Here is a 22,850-nt window from a genome sequence, read left to right on the forward strand (position 1 = left end):
AGCGTACGGCAACTCAAGAGTTTGCCCGTTTTGTAGCTCGCGATCTTCGTTAACAATAATACTAAGTATAATAAATTATTATATTCTATAACAAACCAAGGTACCAGCTAAAAGACATCCAGTAGTTTTTCGAGATCGAATACTACTAAATGATGAAGTAGAAGTATGTAGTTGGTTCATTGTAGTCGTGATTGTTAGTCAATTTTAAAACTTTAGTCTAACAGTGTGGATGAGATGATAGCTCAAACAGACGTTCTACCAACTTTAAAATGTACAAATTATTAGTTGGTGTGTTTCAATGGCAGGAGCAGTAAGATAAACAAAATAATTTACATAAGTTTACATATTCCATGAGATTTCTGCTTTATTATGTACTACAAACAGTTCTTCATATATAATATATCTTTATTTACAACTACCTGAACCTATAGCGCACAAACCGTCCACCCATTTGGCACTTTCGAGAAGTGAATTTAGAAAAATCTTTACCCGGGACTCGAACTACCTGATGACATCAAATTCCATCTAAATCGTTTCTGCGGCTTAATCGTGAGGAGGTAACAGACAGAGTTACTTTCGCATTTATTGTATTAGTATATTCACTCTTCGACTTAACTATTTGTATCGTTTTTAATTTTACTTCCAAAGTTGTATACGATAACAATTTTATTACGCCGATATCCTAAATTTATTTTTGTTAATACCACAGATTATTAAGATCGAGCAATGATGTCATTTCAATTCAAGGTCAATGTTGTTGAAATATCTTTGCTTCTGCCATTCGACTATAATAAGTCTAAAACTTATTATAGTCGAAGTGTTTCATCGTCGGTCGAGCGACTATGTTTTATGGCGGTAGTTAACTAAACGATTGAATTACATATATATAGTAACGGTCGTTAGGGATGGTTTAATTAACTATTTAAATTACTAAGACTAATGTGATGTTGATTTAAATTAATACTTAATTATTAAATAATTATTTTTAAATAATTATCAAACATTCCGATTACGAGTTATTTAATACAACGATGTGATTTCAAAAAGTAAATAATTATATATTTTGCATTTAATCTTACAAATGGTTGCAGAAATTTAAAGTTGCCATATAATGTATATACTTTTTTTTTGTTATGGTAAAGAAAAGCCAAGGGGAAGTTACATTCGCACATTCGAATTGTGTATGATAAATCTTTAATATTGAAAAACTATACATTTTTTATTATATATAGTTGTATGATAATATTACAACAATTTTGAAAAAAAAAATATTAAGTACAACAGTTACCACGAATGGTCGTCATATTTATTTACGTTGGAAGATGTTTACACTTTTTTTTTACATCATCTGTATAATATTTTGTACTTTAATGAAACTAACAAATTTTGTATGTTTTTTTTTTATAATAATTGTACATAATTTTGAAATCACAATTTTATAAAGCATTTTGCTTTGTGCTTTTAATGTATGTTTACATGTGTAATATTTAAAATAAAGATAATTCAATAAATATCGTTTATATCATTTTTTTATGTTGCTTATAATTTCAATCACCACTGTCATTAGTGGTGCTATTGTGGTTATAACATAGCAACTGTTGTTATCAAATATTTGATGCGGATTAATATCAAATCAAATCCAAAAAAATATAAATCAGTATTATGGACCTATGCAGTGGCATAGTTCTCTGTAGTACTGATTTATAGACTGCCACATTTATCAATCCGCAACAAATATTTGATAGCAACAGATGCTGCTCTAACCGTAATAGCACCACGGAGTAAGTAGCAAATCAATTGTCATTGTCACGTGATGGATATTTTATCGCATTACTGGTGGTAAGGCTTTGAGTATGTCCGTCGAGGGACCACCCACTCAATATATATTTAATAAGTAAACTAATATCCTACAGCTGATATAGGTATCCACTTGTCTGTAGAAGAAGGTTGCCAGCTTAGCCTACGACTGTACTTTACAACGGGTCGGTGGACACGCTAATGTGTCAAGAGTATCAGACATGTCCAGGTTTCCTCGTGATGCTTTTTGGAGAAGTTTTTTTACGCGGCTTGCAGTAGATTGAACTGGCAGATACCGTCAAGCAAGGAAAAAGTGTTAGGCCCACTCCAGGCGATCTTTCCATTTTTCTTTCTATTTAATATGGTTTTATATAATATTACTTAAACTATTTTTTTATTGTTTGCGAAAGCAACTTCGCCATATCGGGTATCCCAGAATACTTCTCGTTTTTTCTTCAATGTCGAGCTCGATTGTACACACAGATGAAGTGCATTAAGAATTTGCAGGGTAACAGAAATGAATTTAAAAAGATAGAAAACCATAGGGTAATTATTATTTTATTCTAATTATTTATAGTTTTATATAAAAATAACAACCAAATTCACAATGTTGCATAAGTTTTTACACGTGTGTACGCTTGGCTTTCTTCTGTTCTTTATAATCAATGTCGAAATGACATACATATTTATATAAACAAGTCTAAAAAAAATTGTGTCAAAATTCAAGGGTAACAAAATGCAAATCTTCTTAATATTAATATTTTTAGACATACTAGTTGCGGACGGATATATTAATTACTGTGGAGCTAAAATGTGTGGGCACACTGATTCTCATACATTTTGTCGTTATCCTGTACGTATTGCCAAAATTATAAACCTAATGCTACGTTAAGAGTTTAGTTAATTTATTAATGTACTGATAAAAAATATGAGTTAAGAGTTTAGTTAATTTATTAATGTACTGATAAAAAATATGAGGGCCCAGTTTAGAAGGCGTGAATCTTAACCAATGATCGAGCCCGGGCAAGCATAACTAAATTTTCATATTCTTAATTTGTGTTTATAATTCATCTCATGCTCGGCGGTGAAGGAAATCATCGCGAGGAAACCCCCACGTGGCGGATGAGAGTCTGCTACGTGTATCAACCAACCTCGTCGAGTAAGTTCCAAACCTTTTTCTCATAAAGAAGTGGAGGTCTTAGCCCAGTAGTGGGACATTTACTGGGGGCTACTTTTACTGTTTAGCCAGTATTACCACTTATTAAAATGTAGCTATTTTTTCCGTTTTGTGGAAAGGCAGTGTAGTCATAGAAGAAGGAGACTTAACAGCTTTAGTCCAATAATGAACAGAGACTGGTTTAACCGGTAACTTCAAGTGAATTTGAAAAAGTGCTTGTCAAGACCAATCAAGTTTTGTACAAATATTATACAAGTGCTTAAAACATAATTAGTTGTTTGGTTACAAAATGTACTGTCCCTTCCATTCGAATGTCAAATTATTGGTGACAGCTTCTTAGAGTTGAGTATTTAAAAGAGAAGTTGTATAAAATGTCCAAAAATATTTAGCCTGGTCCAAGTCCTTCATGTATGGGCTACATCGACTCAGAGCTGTCGCCGAATGAAAAAGCTCGTGTTTTAGCTCGTTTGAATCGTAGACGCAGCGATGCGGCGCGCGGCATACGCGGCTTGCCCACGGCTGGGGATATGTTAAAATTGGTAAGTTAATATTCGAAAGATCATAATCAACATTAGACTTTTTTATTTCGTGTTGACTTTTAAACATGAGTAAGAAGAAGTTTAAATATATACATTTAGTTATATAAATAAGTCTATTATCACATGTCTGATACACATAAGTGTTTATAATGTTTGTGTAGCAATTTCTGGAGTTTGTCTAGTTTGTGAAGGAAGATTTTGGTGAAACATATTATGTAGCATTTTGTGCCCCCGTAAATTATCCCCCAAGGTTGCTTACTCTTCATGAGTAACACTTTATATTCAAAAAAATATTTTTCATAGCGATGGGTTGAAGAACTGGCGCGAGAAGCCCAACGCTGGGCTGATCAATGTCAACCGCCAAGCGCTCCGGAGCTACATGACGCTTGTCGTGATTTATGTATGTGATTGTCATATTTCAATTTTAACGCTTGATGGTAAATCACTGTTTAAGTTCAGATAAGCAACACTGGACCATATGCTTAATCAGTGTGTATAATACATGTCCTTTGCGTGAAGGTAAATGTCTTAAGGAAACCTGTATGCGTCTGATGAAATTCAATCTCATGTCTTTTGTGTACTGGAGGGTGACGCAGTACGGTGAAATATTATATAAATCTTATCTTTAGAAAAAGAGTGCTCTTACGGACGGCTACTTTATTCTTCTAATCTGACTAAATATTTGTCATACTTTAATTATGATGGTCAATTCATTCAGATTCGATATCAGTGGGACAGTGCGTAGCGTCAGTTGTGGGCGAAGCTCCAGGACTTCGCCCAGAAACAATGGTCGACTTGTGGTACACGCAAAGTATGAGCTACAAAGGAAATGCAACTTCGTATATACCGTAAGTCTCGAATCTCTCTCGTATTGGCATTCTAAGGAACGTTGGTCATCCCTTCCATCACCAATGCATCACCAACCTTGGGAACTAAGATGTTATATTCTATGTGCCTGTAGTTTGACTACCTCACCATTCAAACCGAAATACAAGAGTACCGTTTATTGCTGTTTGCTGGTAGAAACTTGCACTTGCGGGCTTGTACGCCCCTAAATAAAAATATATCAACGACTCTTTGTCTGTTCCATCTGATTGAGTTAAAGTTGATAGTGTCAGGATATTTATTCAAGTAGATCATTAATATTGTTAATTTTTCATGTTATTGTATTAAATCAAATCAAATCTATTTTATTTAAGTAAACTTCACAACGAAGCGTTTTTGAATCGTCGATATTAAAATACTACCACCGTTTCTGAAAGCAGAGTCCAGCGACAAGAAACGGCAAGGAACTCGCATAGTTCCTCTTTTCAAATAAACAGATTTACAATGCTGTTTTTTTTACAATAATTAGTGTCCTGTGATGGGACCCGAGCCTAAATCTTTATGATAAATAAAATAAAGGCGTATTTTTCTAAAAAGTACTCATTTAATGAATAATAAGATTTATTTAATTGGTTCCATTTACCGGTATCTCTATCGTATCGTTTTCTGTACCGTATGCAAACAGAAAGTAGGGGTTACAAGTTTATTCTTATTTCTTGTATTCATAGTATGTATATCAGATCTTATGGAATACTTTTGTGTATTCTTCTGTATCTGTTCTATATATTAGATTTGGCTGTAAATGTAAATCTGGCACCGCATTTGAGTGTAGAATTTTCTGAGAAGAACCGGCAAGAAACTCGTAAATTGGTTGTAATTCAATTATTTATGAATATTATAAATATAATTAAGGAAATAAAATAAAAACGTCTTTATTTTACACAGAATAAATAAAATAAAAGTGAAATACACATAAATTTATTAGATTTGGCTATAAGACAACCTTTAACAAGGGAAAACGTCAGTGGCGAATTGAGTAGTATTATGTATACCTAAAATTACATGTAAACAATCACAAAATAAGTACCAGTGAAACATAATACAAATACACAAACATATATAAATAAATATAAAGTGTTAAATAAGTTTAAAAAAATACAAAATATAAATAAACGCTGTTCAATTTTTTCAATTAAATTTTCCGAAGAAAGACCACAGTGGCGTGCATTTGGAGAGGCCTATGTCCAGCAGTGGATGAATGCGGGCTGATGTGTGTGTGTGTGTTCAATTTTTTATCCCACACGATAATCAATCTATTTTTATCTTCTATATAGTTACATTACATTACATTAGCAGCCTGTAAATTTCAAACTGATGGGCTAATTAAAGGCCTCCTCTCCCTTTGAGGAGAAGGTTTGGAGCATATTCCACCACGCTCCTCCAATGCGGGTTGGTGGTTCTATTAACCTTTACAATATGTGAGATATTAGCGATAGCTGGTTATCCTCATACGTTAAATTAGCTAGCTTAAAATATTTTCGATATAAAATTCACGTCATTTCTTAACTTTCAGTTCACACAAGAGTTACTACGATGACTTTGCGCAAATGGTCTGGTCGCGAACTTATATGGTGGGGTGTGGAAGGAGCAAATTTATGGTACTTATAAAATGTATATTGTAATGTAATATTGAAAAAAATATGATTCTGTAAATCATCATTAGGAGTACTAATGTCTTTTTTTTCAGCCTTAAAATATTTTGTATGTTTAATGTAATCCTATATGCCAATTTGTGTGATATGAGTTACTTGCAATTAATAATATTTACAGTTGAAGACTAGAAGCATTAGAAGTATCGAATGTCGGAAGAAACTACAGCGATTTGATTTAAATTTTAATTGGTAAAATATATTATATACGATAAAAAATATATCAAGTATGAATGTTGTCTTCTGGGCATCCGTTCCACTCTTAACATAGTGAAACTGCATTGCTAGCATTGTCTTTAAAGATAAAACTATTCAAACTATAAACGGCAGTGTGAGTCATGAAACCAAGAGGGCCGGAATCAGACTGTTTATTTATTCAATACATTTTTAAAATAGTATTATAGTTTCACACAAAAAGATAATATTTTATAAATCTAGAAACAAAAGTAAATAAGAAGAATGAATCTGACTATAGTAATCGTTAGATACCATGGCGTGGCCGTCAGCGCACCGTAGAACGGTTAGTGTGCAACTTTGCGCCCCGCGGGCCCGTGGCGTGGCGAGCGCTGTGGTCGCCCGCCGCACCCGCTTCCAACTGTCCTCCTCGCTCCCGTCCCGATATTGACTTACCCGGACTGTGCACTTTTCGTAAGTACTTAAGTGACTTGTACTTTACTGAACTACTTGAAACGGAAAAAAATCGTGATGTGAAATAAGAATGTGCACGGTATTTGTCTCGAAAATGCTGGTCCTTATATTTTTAATATATGTTTGCTAATTTATTTTTATGGATAATTACGATATTTTTTCTTTGTAACTATTTAAACGTAGTCATCTTTGAATTACTCATAAAAAGGCGGACTTTACTTTTCATTGCAATATGATAAGAATATGGGAGAAAAAGCGGATAAAATAAAAACGAATAAAAACAGAGATCACGTTTTAATTTCAGAGTATGATTTGGACGAGACATACGATGAAGATAATATTATGACAGTTGAAGAACATTTGCTTTTAAATACAATTATGTTGATCGAAAAAAATTTAGAATTAGATAACATCGGAACTTTGGATGAAATTTACTTAACGAAACTAGCTGTGGCTACTATTGAAGATACAGTTTTAACACAAACACCTTATAATTCAATACAAAAACGTGATATAGTGGATACAGATGAAATAATAATCGGTAATGCTGAATCGAAAATAAAAATAGATCCTGAGCCAAACAGTATTGAAAGTAACGAAAACAGTAAATCAACTCATAGTATAAATAAAAAAGTACTTAAACAAAAAGGAACTTTTGTCGGCCGTCCAAAGGCCTACAACATAGACGATTTAAACGATCAGCATAAAAACGAAGAGAATAGTAAGTCAGTAACGGAAATTTTTAATTATATATTGCTGTAGATATAAAGTGTATTGTCAAATGTTGCAGATGATAAAGTACAAGAAACGACAATCGATGCGACATATGTTGAAGATTACGAATTGACATACATCCGAGAGGATACAACGCATCCAACTCATACCACAAAAGAATCAGCCATACCAAGAAACTGTCATTATTTATGAGAATCATAATATTTAAGCTTCGTGTTTCTCTATTGTAAAAATACACCTGCCTTTTCAGACACTTCTGTGAAACCTATGGAAATAGATGGAGGTAACACTACAATAATAAATATTGAAACATCTACAATTATGATAACAAAAATGTTGGACATTTACATCGATGATATAATCGCCAACCTAAATATTTCAAGAGTTATAAACGAAACAGCAATAGACGAAAATGTCATAGAAGAATATCTTTCTGATCGTAAGTAAATAAAAGAAACAAAAAAGAAAAAGATTCGCAATTATGATAAGACAGTGTTTCAGAAAATCAATATGTCCGCCATGTCGGCACCTAATTCTGTAAATATATAAGCCGAAATGATGCATATAAGATAAAAGTGTAACAGTAATCTATAAATCACAGCCAAACACACTCACACACATTATTGTTTCCTAATTTCCAGCAGTAAATATTCTTTAGCATTTGGATACTTCATAATTTACCTTTATATTTGCATGTACAGCTGAAACGGTTCGTCAAATACAAGCAAGCCTAAATCGTATGGAGCAGAAGTTAGCAGTTCCAGTGACGGTTTCAGGAAAGGTGATTTTTGTATTGTTATAAATTAAACTTTGGTGTGCTTATGAGCACATCTGTGAAATTTTGAACGCACGAATACCACAAAGTAGACTTACATATTATTTTTAGCAGATTTAAGCAGAGGTTGAAATTCAAACGAACGCCTCTAGTAATTTCATGAACTACAAAAGGAAAATATATTGTAAATGTCAAATGGACACATATTTATACATATATATAATTAATTAATGATTATACGATGATTCCTTAGATAATAGTGACTAGCTTATAAGGATGCTTTCGAGGTTTCGGGTCCTACTCCAAGTCAAGTTAATTAAAAAACTGTTTCGTTGTTCTGTCGTCAAGATCCCAGGTGAGGCCCGGAGTCTGTACTTTAAAAGTGCCTACACTCGCTTGCCTCAGAAAGAACGTATAGCTATTGGGCATAGATTTTCTGTCACTATTCTTAATGAGTGTGTTTGAAATGATTGTGTTTCAACGCACACTTTTGCAGTATAATATATCCGGCGAAGTTCGATATTCTTCATTGGGCTGACCGACAACTAGGATGATATCATACTTATTATAAGATGCTTCTGGAATTCTCCTATTCCAGAAATGACATACATAAATATAAAAAAAAATAATGTCTCTTTTAAGGCTCGACGGGAATTGAGAAATTTAGAACAAGACAAAGAAAACCTAAAGAAGAATCAAGAAATACTATCAGCTGAAACGGAAAGGAATAAATCATTAGAGAGAGGACCAATGTTAAATATGGTGATGAAATATATGCCATACTTAAAACAATACGAGAAAAGCATTTTAGGCGATTCGAGCTCTAGTGGCAAAGAGTCTAGTCAGTTTCTTGCTTTATCTAGTATGCTATTTGGTACTTTGCTATATTTTTGATGTTCAATTCCTAAGTTCTTTATGTTAATAATTTTGTCGTTGAATCTTGGTTTGTTTTTAAAAGCATTATAATGTAAATCAATTTGTTTTATTATGTGGTTTTATTTATAAAAACACGTACTTTATCTATCTTATTGTTATTTAAGTTTTTGTCATCGTTTAATTTTATTAATATCGATTTAAGAAATTAGTTGCTACGATAATCTATTGCTTTAGTTATAGATGAATCACTTTTTAAATTATTCTTAACTATTATTATAAATAAATTATAGAATACATTTTTAAATTTATTCAACGCAAGCTGCAAGTTTACGAGTCTACAGAGGCTAGTGCAATTAGGCCAGTGAGAAGTGACGGGTTGGCGAGTCGCGGTCATCGGCCGCAGTCGTGCTCGCGAGCTCGTGCGGGCAGCGCGTAGCTCCGTAGACCTCTACGAACATACATACTATTAGGCGGATGTATTGTTCGGGTTAGAAGTTATTATATATATAAAAGTAGAAATAGTATTTTCTTCTAAATACTTTCATGACACATTGTGACATTTTATTGATAGAACTTTTAGCTGTTTTGTTAATCTTGATGTTATTAAAGAACTCATCTACATTAACATATTATAGTTAAATGAGTTGTTTTCGTGTTTTTTAAGTTAATTAATATATAAACCTGTATATAGATATACATATATATCTATCAGATATGATATATAATTGAATCACATATATTTAATGATTGGTCATACATTTCAGTCGTTTTTTTTAACTAACTAGAAAATATCTTGTATACATAATTTAACCTATTCAGTTTAAATAAAAATATATTGTAACAGTTACATTTGTCTATTTAAAAGTTTAAATAGATAATATGTCGAATGATATGAAGTCAGCATCAATGGATCTGAACGGGTCTCGATCGTGGTGTAGAAGAGACAATGATGTGAAAATCGAATTTGGATTCGGGGTACCGCTTGGAGCGATGTCCGCTCATCCAGTGTTCCACTCTGCTTGGGATATCGGTTGGTAAGTTGTAAGCATTTTTTTTTTGCTAGTATTTTTTAGTAATGCTAAGTTGTAAAACCAAACTTATACAAACAAAGCCTATTGGTTACTTTATAAGGATGCAAATTACGAGGCCCTGGTATCTCGGAGGGTTAGTCAGACAGGTTTTACTTCCGTCATGCGTCATGCTGGTGAAATTTAGGATTGTTAGTGGATTATGTGAAAGAATCTAGTGTTTCTGTGTTAGCATACACACTTGAGTGCTTTAATATCGTATGCACAAATGCTTAGTCGATGGTAGTTATGGCGTGGTCGAAATTCGGCCAGAAACATTTCATTATTTTAATTATTTCATCATCAATACAATGGGTATACTAACCGATTACTCCCTACCAAAATATGTCCGAAAATTACAATGTATGTAATGTATTCATAGCAAGTTAAATATTTTGTTGTCGTAGATGTCGTTTAAGAGCCGAGATGGCCCAGTGGCTAGAACGCGTGCATCTTAACCGATGATTTCGGGTTCAAACCCAGGCAGGCACCACTGATATTTCATGTGCTTTAATTTGTGTTTATAATTCATCTCGTGCTCGGCGGTGAAGGAAAACATCGTGAGGAAACCTGCATGTGTCTAATTTCAACGAAATTCTGCCACATGTGTATTCCGCCAACCCGCATTGGAGCAGTGTGGTGGAATATGCTCCAAACCTTCTCCTCAAAGGGAGAGGAGGCCTTTATCCCAGCAGTGGGACATTTACGGGCTGCTAATGATAATGAAGATGTCGTTTTATTTTTATTGTGATGTACTCTTTTCTGAAAAAGGATATAAAAATATATTATAAGCAATTACGAATAAAAAGTAACAATTATTTAGATTGAAATAATTTAAAATGCATAATTAATATCGTTGAAAAATGCCCTTAAAAATATTATTTAATATCCGATATTTTTATTTTTCTCGGTTTAATTAAGTTTATAGATAAAATTGTTATTACTACAAACAAACAAACAAAGTGCCTCCAATCAGATGTCTCGTTTGTTCTTTATAATATTAATTATTATAAACAAAAATTAAACACGAGGAAACTCTATAGTCCTTACTGGGTCTTTGATTACGGTCCATGGTATCATTAGGACTGAGTACTTATTTCTTGATATTTGTACATTTTATTTGACCTGTTTTCGTTTACTCACGCGATATTCAAGATATGGGAACTAATTGTATGGTGTTATTATTAGAAAGGAGTTACCTCACTGTGTTTTATGAGGGTTTTTTAAATTAGCGCGTGTGTGGCACGTACGTTAATTGGTGTTTAAAGAATATTTAACTTTCTTTGTCTATTAATAAGTTAAATATTTTGTTGAAAAAACAATAGAATTCTGTAAAATTGATTTTCATACTTGCTTATAATAGTTTACTTGAATATCTTGGAGTTAACTGCTGCTAAAACTGCTATATAAATATTATTTTAAAAAAAATCATAATTAACATCAAAATATTTTTTAATCAAATATGCTCTTAAAAGGACTTTTGAATCATCATGTTACAATGTTGAATTTAATCTACCAAAGGTTCGGAAAGTAGATTCTATTGAAAAAAAAACCGACAAGAAATTCAGTAGTTACTCTTTTCCACGATTTTAATTGCGGAGTATGTCAATAGAGTACAATTATTTTTATATATGTATGTCCTGCTATAAATCTACAAATGCCAAGTTCACGTTTTTACCAAAAACGACCTAAAAAAACGGAGAAGTTTCTCAATTCAATTTAAATATAAGTTCCTCATTACTTAAAGACGTCTGGACTGATTTGAAAACTTTTTTTTCGTTTGTGATACATAAATCAGACCCTACACGGTTCGATTTATTAATTAAAATCATATCAAGTCTTTTATTTCAACTACAAAATTTAAAATTTATTGCGATTGTATTTGTTTACTGAATGAATTGATTTAAAAAGTAATTGTACCCTATTCTTAACGATTTAATTAGTCTTTTCGCTTAGATTAATCCGATATAACAAGGTTTACAAATTACAAAGGGCGATTGTATAAGAATGCACTTCGCATCTCACTTGTGAAATGTTGACAAACGAATTACGGTGACATGTCATTTCAATACGTCTATATATGTTTAATAAATATAGTCACTGTCGCCTATCGCATCCTGACATTTCACGTTCGTGTTCTGCAGTGAGTTTCGAGTTTCTTCTTACAGAATAACTCTACTGTTCCCTGGAGAATGATTAAAATTGTCTGGCATTAATAAAACGTGTTGCATGCATTTAATTCACTAATGATTAGTCTAGACGGACGAGTACATTGGTCATGACAAAGAGTGTTACTGGCGTGAATAAAACTATTGATTTTTTTTAAACCGACCGTGTATCTGATCACACAGTTTGATTGTCAAGGAAACTTGTGATATTCAATGTGACGTGTAACTCTGTTTTGATACAAATAACACAATGCAATGCATTACGTGATATTTGATTTTGGATTATAGTTTAAACTTGATGTAATAATATTTTGAGATTCTGATGGTAATAAGACAATTGATCATTTATATTTTCTGTTAGGATTATGACTAATTAAGTAATAATTGTACTAATTGTATGATATTGATCCCTTACAAATAAAAGTACATAGAATTTAAGAGATATACAAAACTTGAGACTTTGTCATACATAAACGACACTCTTTATTCGATGCTGTAGTGACGTAGCTTCTTGACCAGTGTTTCGTGTTGCACGCAATCAAATGCCCCAAGTAAGTCACAAAATATCTCTAAAGCCTTTTCTGACTTCTTCCAGACTTCAAAGTTAACTTAGTACAAGTCTCTACGGAAAAAGGTAGATACAGTTATTGGGATCCGACTTTATAATTAAATAATGTTCCTTTGTATGTGTCAAAAAACATGCTGTTGAGAATACAATTAGTAGAGATTATCACAAGATATTAAACAATATTATAACTTTTTTAATTGACCTTAACAGTTACTAATTATTTGTTTTGTAAGGGACAAATCGTACGTTTTCAAGTGATTTAAAATAATTTAAAAGAATGTGACAGATCTTTAATATTAAATATTCTTTAATTCAAAGTAAATATATCACTTTTATCTTATATATTGTTATAAAATAATGATTCAGTGATAGTTTGAAAGGAAGTATGTGGTGTGGATTTCGTTGGCGGTTGTGGTAGCGGTTGTAAAATCAACTTAAAATTAAGAAAGGTATGCTTCGGGATGCCTGCAAACCGATTTCGAATTCTAAAAGGAATTTATTGCACAGTTTCTATTGAGCAATCATGCCTTTTTGGAACTGCGTTGTGACGACACAAAAATATAAAAAATCTCAATATGATGTATTTTTGTCGTCGATGGTCTCGATCCAGTTGCGTACTCACAAACACTAAATTCAATAGCTAACACAGAAAATGGACAAATGTATTGCAGCAAATATAAAAATAAATTGCGGTTAGGTCTTCAATTTCAGGATTTAAATTATAGTTCAAGGTCCCCTGGATTTGTTCCATGTCGCCGCCCATTGACATTGACCTTGGAAGAAAAAGGTATTAATCATTTTTAACATCGCCAATGCGTCATCAAACTTGCACACCTCAATACTAAGTTTTGCTGTTTTTAGGAAGAATCTGATTCCAACTACCAAAGCAGTTGGGCTTGCACCTAGCCGATACCACCAAGTAAATTTATTTATTTTTGTTTTAATTATTTAGTAATGATAAACAACAAACTACAAAAATAGTCTCAATTTAATGAAAACTTATAAAATACTTCAGACAAACAAAAACTCTTTTTCAAAATTAGTATGATAAAGTACCAAGATTTACAAAGTTAGTTTTGTTATTCGGTTAATGCTCTCAGAATCTACGCAGTAACTTTGCTAAATTGTTTTTATCGTACGAATTGAGTCCGCAATCATTTCAAACTTAACCATATCAAACAATTCGCAATGGTATAAATTATAACAGCCTCTAATACGATGATTGAGGGCACGAACACTAAAAATAAATTAGTAATGACCTTAGGATAAAACGACATGCAAGGATATATTCAAGTGACGTTATTGTTTCAATGATTGCGTGGGTTTCCCTGCACTCGAGAGGAGCCCACTCTTTGCTTTACTTACATCTGTCAATGTAATAATATGCTCTATTCAAGTAGGCTTTTGCAAGTACTTTTGAATCGACATTTTACAAACTATATTAAGTGAAGCTACCACCGATTCGGAATGTAAATTCTACCGAGAAGAACTGGCAAGAAAATGATTAGTTAGTAGTACTCTTTTTCAACCTAGGAATATAGATGAGCAAAGGACAAACTGATCTCAGAAGATGGACTGGTTATCCATAGATGACTTGCATCGTTAATGCGCTGGTACCAATGGTATCTAGGATGTTATATCGTTATTGTCTGTAATTATTTTGGCTTATTTAAATTAGCTTGTGTTACGAGACTAGCCCTAGCCTCCAATACGGTGCTACGTCATAGGATATCATAATTAATAATATCACATTATTATTGTTATTACGTATTATTACAATTATTATTGTAATTAATTGATCAATAATTTGTACAACTTTAGTTGATATTATTTTATAACATTTAATACTGGCATGTAACACTATTTCTTAATTTAAAAGTGATTGAGCTGTCATAAGGAAAACAATTGGATAATTGTGATCATTGTAAAAAAATATAGAGAGAGATTGAAACATCAGGGTACAACATAATTTTATTTTGCCATCCCGAAGTACTGAAATTACACTTGTTTTGACATACAAGAGTGGTTAAACCTATCAGATGGACCTAAGGATAGGGTGCACTCATTTTGGGACACAATATCTTAGTTGCCAAAGTTTGTTGCGCATTGGCGATGTAAGGAACGGTTGATTTTTTTACGGCACTTTTGTTTCTGGGTAGTGGACAATGTCTATGGGGAATGGTGACCACTTCCCATCTAGTGACCTATTAGTTGGTCTGCCAAGAAAGAAAACAACACTGGTTTTTCATGTGCCTATTTTGTATTTGGAATTCATAGTCGTGCGATGAACATAATATCTGCACGAGTTGAATGTAACTCTGCCACATATTGTATAATCCGCAGTTGTATAAGGAGGATGGAGTGGGTTAGAACATTGGTTAACGACGGTACTTTGTTGGGCTTAGCTTATTCGTGTAGCAATATCGCTTTGTTTATGTACTCGTCACCCATGCACGAGCTGAATTGGCAAATAACTCAAATATGCTATGATAATTCGCTCATTCACAAAGCGATAGCCGCATAAGCGTTTTTATTGCTACTAAGCTGATGGTTAACACATTGGCACTGTAAAAAAATCCGCTCCATTATCGAAATTTTACATAATATCGAAAGTATAATTATAGATTAGAAGATATAAAAGTATTTTTGATTACGCGAAGATTTGTTTTTCAAAACCTCCTTCGTTTGCCACCTTGCGAATTAGCCCCGAGTGCCCCTAGTGTTAATCCAGCCCTGCATATTGTCCCTATTTTACAAATTTGACGATGCGCCAAGAGAAGTAACGATATCATAGACATCCTAGTAAGTTTTGTAGCATAAAAGTCCTCGGTGAATTTTAATTATAGTTATTGGAATCAGGAAGTAACTACACGAGTAAATTAATAGTCCGTTAAAAATAACATAAAGCATACAATTTGCATAACAGTCGAGATAATCGACCCGTGTCGGACGAAACAAGTTACATTATTGGTAAAAAATAAAAATCAAATGATTTCATTGGTCATTCCAATATAAATTAGTTAAATATCTGTTTTGTGATGTATGATATAAAGGTATAAATGTTAAGAATGCTTGTATGCATATATAGGACATTAAGGACTAAGTCGTATATTTTTATATTTATTTTACTGAGGTAGGTGACCCCCATACGATGATATGGGTAATCCGATAAATCTGATGAGATAGACCATAGACAATAGCAGTCACAGAGATATAAAGCACTCTATACATCAAATTAAATCAAATCAATTTTATTCTGTGACTGACTGTGAAGTCTCACAATGAAGTGTTTTTGAATCGTCGATATTTAAATACTACCACCGTTTCGGAGAGCAGCCTCCAGCAAGAAGAAACGGCAAGAAACTCGCATAGTTGCTCTTTTCAAATAAATAGGTTTATAATGCTGTTTTTTTACAATATGGATGTGAGGAAACCCGAGCAAAAATCAAGGCGCTTTTTCTAAAAAGTATTATTTTTATTAATAATAAGATTTATTTATTATTTTAGTCTTAATAAACTTTTTAAATTTAGTAAATGGTAAATTGATTATATTTGCCGGTATCTTATTATACCATTCGCCTAAAGACCATCATCAATGGCATCCCAGATATGATGTCCTTTGTACCTATAATAATAGCTCACTCACATTTTGAACCGTACAGTACATAGTACACACACACACACACATACACTCCACACCGCATTACCTTAACCTCCGTATCCTTTGTTCTGGAATAGGTAGGTCCTACAAATTGATATTTCTAAACAACTAACACGTTATAATAATTAAAGAACTAGAACATCAACCTTAATGGTCTATCGGGTCAGACCCTAATATCCTCATAACCTTGTTTAAGGGCGATGTAGTGTATAATTATTTTAAAAAGGCATCAAATGCCTTCGATACCATCGATGGATCTTCAGTTCATTAACCCCGCGGTAGTCGATGGCCTTTGACACACATCCTTGTAGCTTGTAAGTTTACCCCACATCCGTCAATGGACAAACATGAAGTTGAATGACCTCTGGAAAATCGTGCTGTATTGTAGACTTTTTATTGAATCTTCATCGTCGTACTGCACTACATCGTAATGCGTTATTAGTGATTTGAATTTTTCGTATGTTTTAATTAGAAATAAGAAGTACATCTTTATGGATATGATATTATATGAAAAAAATTAAACACTATTTTTTTGTTGTTGTATTGCTAATATTATATAATTATAAACATCTATTTACAAATATCTATTTTAAAATTTTAAAATTGATGTTTGTCGAATATAAATAAGCATAGAAAATTATACTAATATCCATTTTTTAAATTAATAAAAATACTTCGATTATAATCCTGGTAAATAGAAAATATTCCTCGATTGAAAAAGGTTAAAACGTTAAGTGCCCCTTGAAGTATTAACATTCAAAAAACTAGGTCAGTAATATGAATAACGATAAAAATCTGTGGTTGTGAAATGACCTTCTGTAGAAAAATATATATTAATTGACAAAAATATTCATAGCTCACCAAAAGGCGTTTTCATAAAGTTCAATTTCGTTTGACACCTTGCAAGAAGTGTGACCTTATTACACGCACAAGTATGGCCGGCAGGAGTTTCCGCTGTTACCATGGCAACGTGAACAAAACAGACTTGCCAAAAGATTTTTACAATATGACCGGCCAACAGAAAATGACATAATTACAGACAAATTATGTTTTCGTGACATTTTATACAAGCATACCTATGTACATTTCAAAAGGGCTGAAATTTTTCAAACGAACCATGAATTTTGGTTTTGGCGATTCGCTGATTCCCAATGTCGGCGGATTACGACAATTTTTTGAACATGATCCATTTTTTGGGTATGTATGTATTTGTTGGAAATATTGCGAAGGATATACGTTATAGTTGAATATCACGGAGATATTTACTTAGCTATTTATAGCGTCAAATTTGCATTATTTTTAATTCCTAATACTGTTTCAGATATTAAATATATTCCTCAAGTTTGGTTGATAATGTAGCATGACATATAATTAGTTTTAAGATTTGTAATACAAAGACTCTAGGGCAAATAGTCTTGATAGCACATCACCCAAAATGATTGATCATTCCTACTTCAACTATAGGATTTTAAACATTCTCTATTAACATTGCCTTTCGAAACAACATATGGTAACTATATACAAGATATTGTATAAGGTTTGTCGGTAGAATAACTGATGAGTAAATATAACGGATACGTTGTAATAAAAACACATAATCGTGTCTTACAAGCACAAATCATCATCTACTTAGTTACTTGTAACTTGGTCTCATCTAGCCCACTTCTAACTCCAAGCATATTTTGCTTTTTATGTATTAAGAGTTATCGAAATAAAAACATACTCATAAAAAGTTTTATATATTATTATTTATTAAATTTACATATTTTTCTTTGACAGTCCATCTTCTGGTTTCCATCAAATGGCCAGGATGATGGATCGCATGATGTCAGAGAGTCTTCAGCCGTTTGGTTTCGCAAAAATGACTGCACGACGCGAGGGTGACAAGAAAAGTGAGGGTCCACCAAGAGATGGTCTCAGGACTGATAAAAGTGATAGTAGGAGGGAGAGAGCGAAAAATCCCAACACCCATCTCGGTAATGGCACAAGACATCCTCCTACACAAGGTAAAATGATATTTTATACTTTATATCAAAAGAGTAAATTACTAGAACCAAAATTGCTGTAATTATAGGTTATTTGTGATTTGTGATACTGAAAGTAGCACATAAAACTTTCTATTCTACACAACTCTTTAACCTTATTTCATTTGAAAATATTTTTTGTTAATGGATTGTCGTTTTCTTTTAGTTGTTCGACCGACGCCAATAAATTCATTCCAAGAACAATCGACTGAACCATCTAAACCGACGGATCCAACGACGGAAAAATGGGCAGGCACTTTAAGGAAAAGAGATCCAGACATCCAACCGACTTTACCATCTATTGTATCCCGTAAATCTTCTTCTACAAACTCTTCAGTAAGCAGTGGAAGGAAGACGCGCTCAGTCGATCGGATTCCTAGAACTCGCCGACAGCTAGCTCCTATAAAGCCAGTAGTCCGAAAAACTGATATACCTTCAGAGGGAGATGTAACCATGCTAGAAAAAGATGAAAAAATATTCAACACTGCCGGTTATGAAGTACATTTAGTGGAAACTTTGGAGAGAGATATATTGCAGAAAAATCCTGACGTTCGCTGGAGAGACGTGATTGGTTTGGACGACGCGAAGTCTGTATTGCAAGAAGCCATGGTACTGCCGCTCGTAATGCCTGATTATTTCAAGGTGAAAGAACTTATTGGATTAAGAATAGGTTTATTATAAAAAAGGGGTTATAAACATTTTTTTATTAAAAATTAAAAAATATATATATTTTAATGAAACGGGTTTATTTCAAAATTAAAATACTTAGTACGGTGTAAGATATTTTTCATAGGGCTTTGACTTGAAGAATTCACGAAGAGCAGCTATTGATTTTTGTATTTTTTTTAAACAGTCTTTGGACATTTGTCAAAGGTATTTTCTGATTGAAATTTCCGGACGAAAAAATTGGCTCTCGGTAGTTAATTTATATTTTTTCTGTTCACGTGTGGTTTTATGTAAATTTCTATGTGTTACCTTACTTGGAGAGGTATGAATGTAATAGGTACATTAATATTTGGCTACATTATATATTACTTTACCAGTTCAAGTTTTTAAGTTTTAATTAACAAATTTATAAATAAATCTTAGAAAATGTTAATGATTAAGTTTCGGCTGCATACGTAATAAAAGTGAAAAGAACAATTGACTGACCAAATTCGTTGGTCTAGCCTAGTTTTAAGTGGCGATTCGCGTGAGCGACTACATGGATCTAAGTATTCACGCTGCACGCTTAATTATTTCTACAAAGCGAACGTCTAAGAAATGAAATGGCGGAAAGACTATTAAAAAAATCATCGAAGTTTATTTTAATTTGATTGTATTTTTTTGTTACTTTTATTTTATTTATAAAAATCTTGTAATTTATAGGATTTGAGATCTCCTTTCAAACGTTTTACAACTCCATCCATCCGTTATTATTGATGATATACTATTATTAATAGAATAACTAAGTTTACAATTAATATTTCTCTATATCTCAGGGCATTCGTCGACCATGGAAAGGGGTGCTATTGACCGGTCCTCCGGGTACGGGCAAGACGCTTCTTGCAAGGGCAGTAGCGACCGAATGTCGGACCACATTCTTCAATGTCTCGTCAGCGACTCTAACTTCAAAGTACCGCGGGGATTCAGAGAAACTTGTCAGACTTCTATTCGATATGGTACAGATTCATAATTTATAAAGAAATCAGTCCACCAATTGACTTTTGAATAATTACTATTGATTACTTAGTCTTATTCAATAACATTTTTACTATATATAGATATATACTAACTGATTAGTAATTTAAAGTCCCCTGGTATAGACCTCAATCAAACTGGCGTACTATTAAATATTAAATGTACAATTTAATCAAAGAAAATACGATTTGGACGGATAATTTTATTACTTTTTATTTCCAAGTACACATTACCGATATTCATTATGCATATATGCACCACAGTGCACTTATACTGCATACAGTTAGTACATATGTAGGTGAATTCAATGAAAAACATAAACAGTGACCTCGTGTCACATTTGTAATTCGCAGGCGGCCTTCTACGCACCGAGTACAATATTCCTGGACGAGGTCGATTCATTATGCGCGGTCCGAGGTGCTGATTCGGAACACGAAGCCTCGAGGCGTTTCAAAGCGGAATTGCTCATTCAAATGGATGGTCTGGCTGCAGCATTGTTAGTAATTATGTCACTTTTTTATGTGACTGACTGACACTCAAAATGTTATTGAGAGATACCGTCAATAACGCTATTTCTGCATTTATATTTTTACAATTGCTTTAAAAATCGTTTTTATTGGAAAAAAATACAGATAACTATAAAAAAGCCGAGATGGTCTAGTGGTTAGAACGCTTAATCTTAACCGATGATTTCGGGTTCAAAACCAGGCAAGCACCACTGAATTTTCATTTGCTTAATTTGTGTTTATAATTCATCTCGTGCTCGGCGGTGAAGGAAAACATCGTGAGGAAACCTGCATGTGTCTAATTTCAACGAAATTCTGCCACATGTGTATTCCACCAACTCGCATTGGAGCAGCGTGGTGGAATATGATTCAAACCTTCTCCTCAAAGGGAGAGGAGGCCTTAGCCCAGCAGTGGTGAAATTTATAGGCTGTTAGTGTAATGTTAATGTATGTAATAAAAAAATGTTTCTTGCCTTTAACATATTCGGATAATAATATTTATTATTAACTAACACTATAGCAATCAAGATAAGGTGATTATGGTGCTGGCTGCAACCAACCACCCGTGGGATATCGATGAGGCGTTCAGGAGACGATTTGAAAAACGAATTTACGTGGGACTGCCTGACGGTAACTAAATAACCATGATCTTATAAAATAATCAAAATATATAAACAAGAGATACGCAAAAGGTGGTATGACGTGTACCTGGGCAGGTATCATATTATTAATTAATATTTTTATTTATTTACAATTATATTATTTAATGTTGTCTTAGATTTTCGCGATTATTACACATTGAAATAAAACTAGTTTTTAACGGATTTAATCGCGTATATTAATTATTTTAACATCCCGACGTTTCGAGCACTTTGCAGTGTTCGTGGTCACGTGCCCGTGACCACGAAATGTCACGAAACGTCGGGATGTTAAAATAATTAATATACGCGATTAAATCCGTTAAAAACTAGTTTTATTTCAATTATATTATTACTAATTATCTTTATTTACAACAAGCATAACGAAAATTTAATAGCACAGAATTCGAATTCAGACCATCTAGACATAGAAATTCAATTTTATGCTAAGATATTCACGAACTCGCATATTACTTGTAATATAGGATATCTCACCTATGTATTAAACAATATTAACAATAACACTTAATCGTTTTATTTATATTTCAGAGGCAACGAGGGTGAAACTACTAAGGCTATGCTTACGAGAAGTGGTGTTGGGAGACGACGTCGATTTTGTAGAATTAGCGACAAAGTTAGAAGGTTACAGTGGCTCGGATATAAATAATCTTTGCAGGTAAGTAATTATATGACTTATCCATCATCTATAAAAAATAAAAAAATACCTTAAATATATATATATTTTTATCGGAATCTAAAAAACATTAATTAGGGACGCGGCGATGATGACAATGCGTCGTAAAATAGCTGGAAAAAGTCCTGACCAGATACGACGTTTGAAGCGTTCCGAATTGGATGCTCCAGTCTCCAAAGAGGATATTAGTGCTGCCATAGAGAAGACGCGTCGCACCGTCACGCAAGCTGATGTAGCGCGTTACACCACCTGGATACAAAAGCACGGCTGCTCCTAGCGTAGGGCTAAAGCGCTTAAAGCGCTGCTTCGGTGCCTAAAGAATTAGTAGGTGCGAAGTGATAAAATTTTATAACAGTGAATTGACTATTTAGCACTTGAAAATATATAAATACTATTATTAACTTTATAAGCCTTTACTGACGTTTTATTTTTTTGTTAAATAAATTTGTTGTTTATGTTTTATGGAGTGTTTCGAGGATATTAAAGCAGTTTCGCTAGATTTAAGAGTTGCAATGGTGTATTTTATTTGTATTGAATATACTGTTTCCACTTAAGTTGGCAATACAGAAATACATCAAAAATTACAACATGTATCAATTTTTATTGACAATGTGCTAGTGTAACTACAGGCCAAGGTTGGTGGCGTATTGGCGACGTAAGAAAATGTTATTATATTTCTTAAAGAGCTAATGTCTATGGGCGGTGGAGATTATCATCATATTATAAAAAAAGTAAAGGATTTTGTCACCAATTCTAAGGACAA

General features: G+C 33.0%; 2 protein-coding genes across 3 annotated transcripts; both read left to right on the forward strand.

Moving 5' to 3' along the window:
• Positions 1-2,533: 2,533 nt before the first annotated feature.
• Positions 2,534-9,099, forward strand: LOC125065415. Its single transcript, XM_047672995.1, has 12 exons — positions 2,534-2,650; positions 3,364-3,513; positions 3,817-3,913; positions 4,232-4,361; positions 5,550-5,558; positions 5,912-5,996; positions 6,533-6,695; positions 7,000-7,416; positions 7,486-7,608; positions 7,681-7,869; positions 8,132-8,211; positions 8,848-9,099. The coding sequence occupies exons 1-12, from the start codon at positions 2,534-2,536 to the stop codon at positions 9,097-9,099; spliced, it is 1,812 nt and encodes a 603-aa protein (XP_047528951.1).
• An 825-nt stretch (positions 9,100-9,924) lies between these two features.
• On the forward strand, positions 9,925-22,451 carry LOC125065124 (katanin p60 ATPase-containing subunit A1). 2 transcript variants are annotated; one of them, XM_047672569.1, is made up of 8 exons: positions 9,925-10,115; positions 18,325-18,551; positions 18,736-19,211; positions 20,051-20,230; positions 20,603-20,745; positions 21,276-21,385; positions 21,943-22,069; positions 22,166-22,451. In XM_047672569.1, the coding sequence occupies exons 1-8, from the start codon at positions 9,961-9,963 to the stop codon at positions 22,362-22,364; spliced, it is 1,617 nt and encodes a 538-aa protein (XP_047528525.1). In that variant the 5' UTR covers positions 9,925-9,960; the 3' UTR covers positions 22,365-22,451. The 2 variants fall into 2 exon arrangements, with proteins under 2 accessions (XP_047528525.1, XP_047528526.1); XM_047672570.1 differs by lacking the exon at positions 9,925-10,115 and adding an exon at positions 17,570-17,742.
• Positions 22,452-22,850: the final 399 nt, after the last annotated feature.

Source organism: Vanessa atalanta, chromosome 7, assembly GCF_905147765.1.
Source record: "Vanessa atalanta chromosome 7, ilVanAtal1.2, whole genome shotgun sequence".
Taxonomy (NCBI): Eukaryota; Metazoa; Arthropoda; class Insecta; order Lepidoptera; family Nymphalidae; genus Vanessa; species Vanessa atalanta.

Coding starts and splice junctions, on each gene's coding strand:
- LOC125065415 (XM_047672995.1), top strand. CDS start 2,534: ATGCAAATCTTCTTAATATTAATATTTTTAGACATACTAGTTGCGGAC. Junction 2,651..3,363: donor ATACATTTTGTCGTTATCCT/GTACGTATTGCC, acceptor AAAAATATTTAG/CCTGGTCCAAGTCCTTCATG. Junction 5,997..6,532: donor GTGGAAGGAGCAAATTTATG/GTACTTATAAAA, acceptor AGTAATCGTTAG/ATACCATGGCGTGGCCGTCA.
- LOC125065124 (XM_047672569.1), top strand. CDS start 9,961: ATGTCGAATGATATGAAGTCAGCATCAATGGATCTGAACGGGTCTCGA. Junction 18,552..18,735: donor AAGACATCCTCCTACACAAG/GTAAAATGATAT, acceptor GTTTTCTTTTAG/TTGTTCGACCGACGCCAATA. Junction 20,746..21,275: donor GATGGTCTGGCTGCAGCATT/GTTAGTAATTAT, acceptor CTAACACTATAG/CAATCAAGATAAGGTGATTA.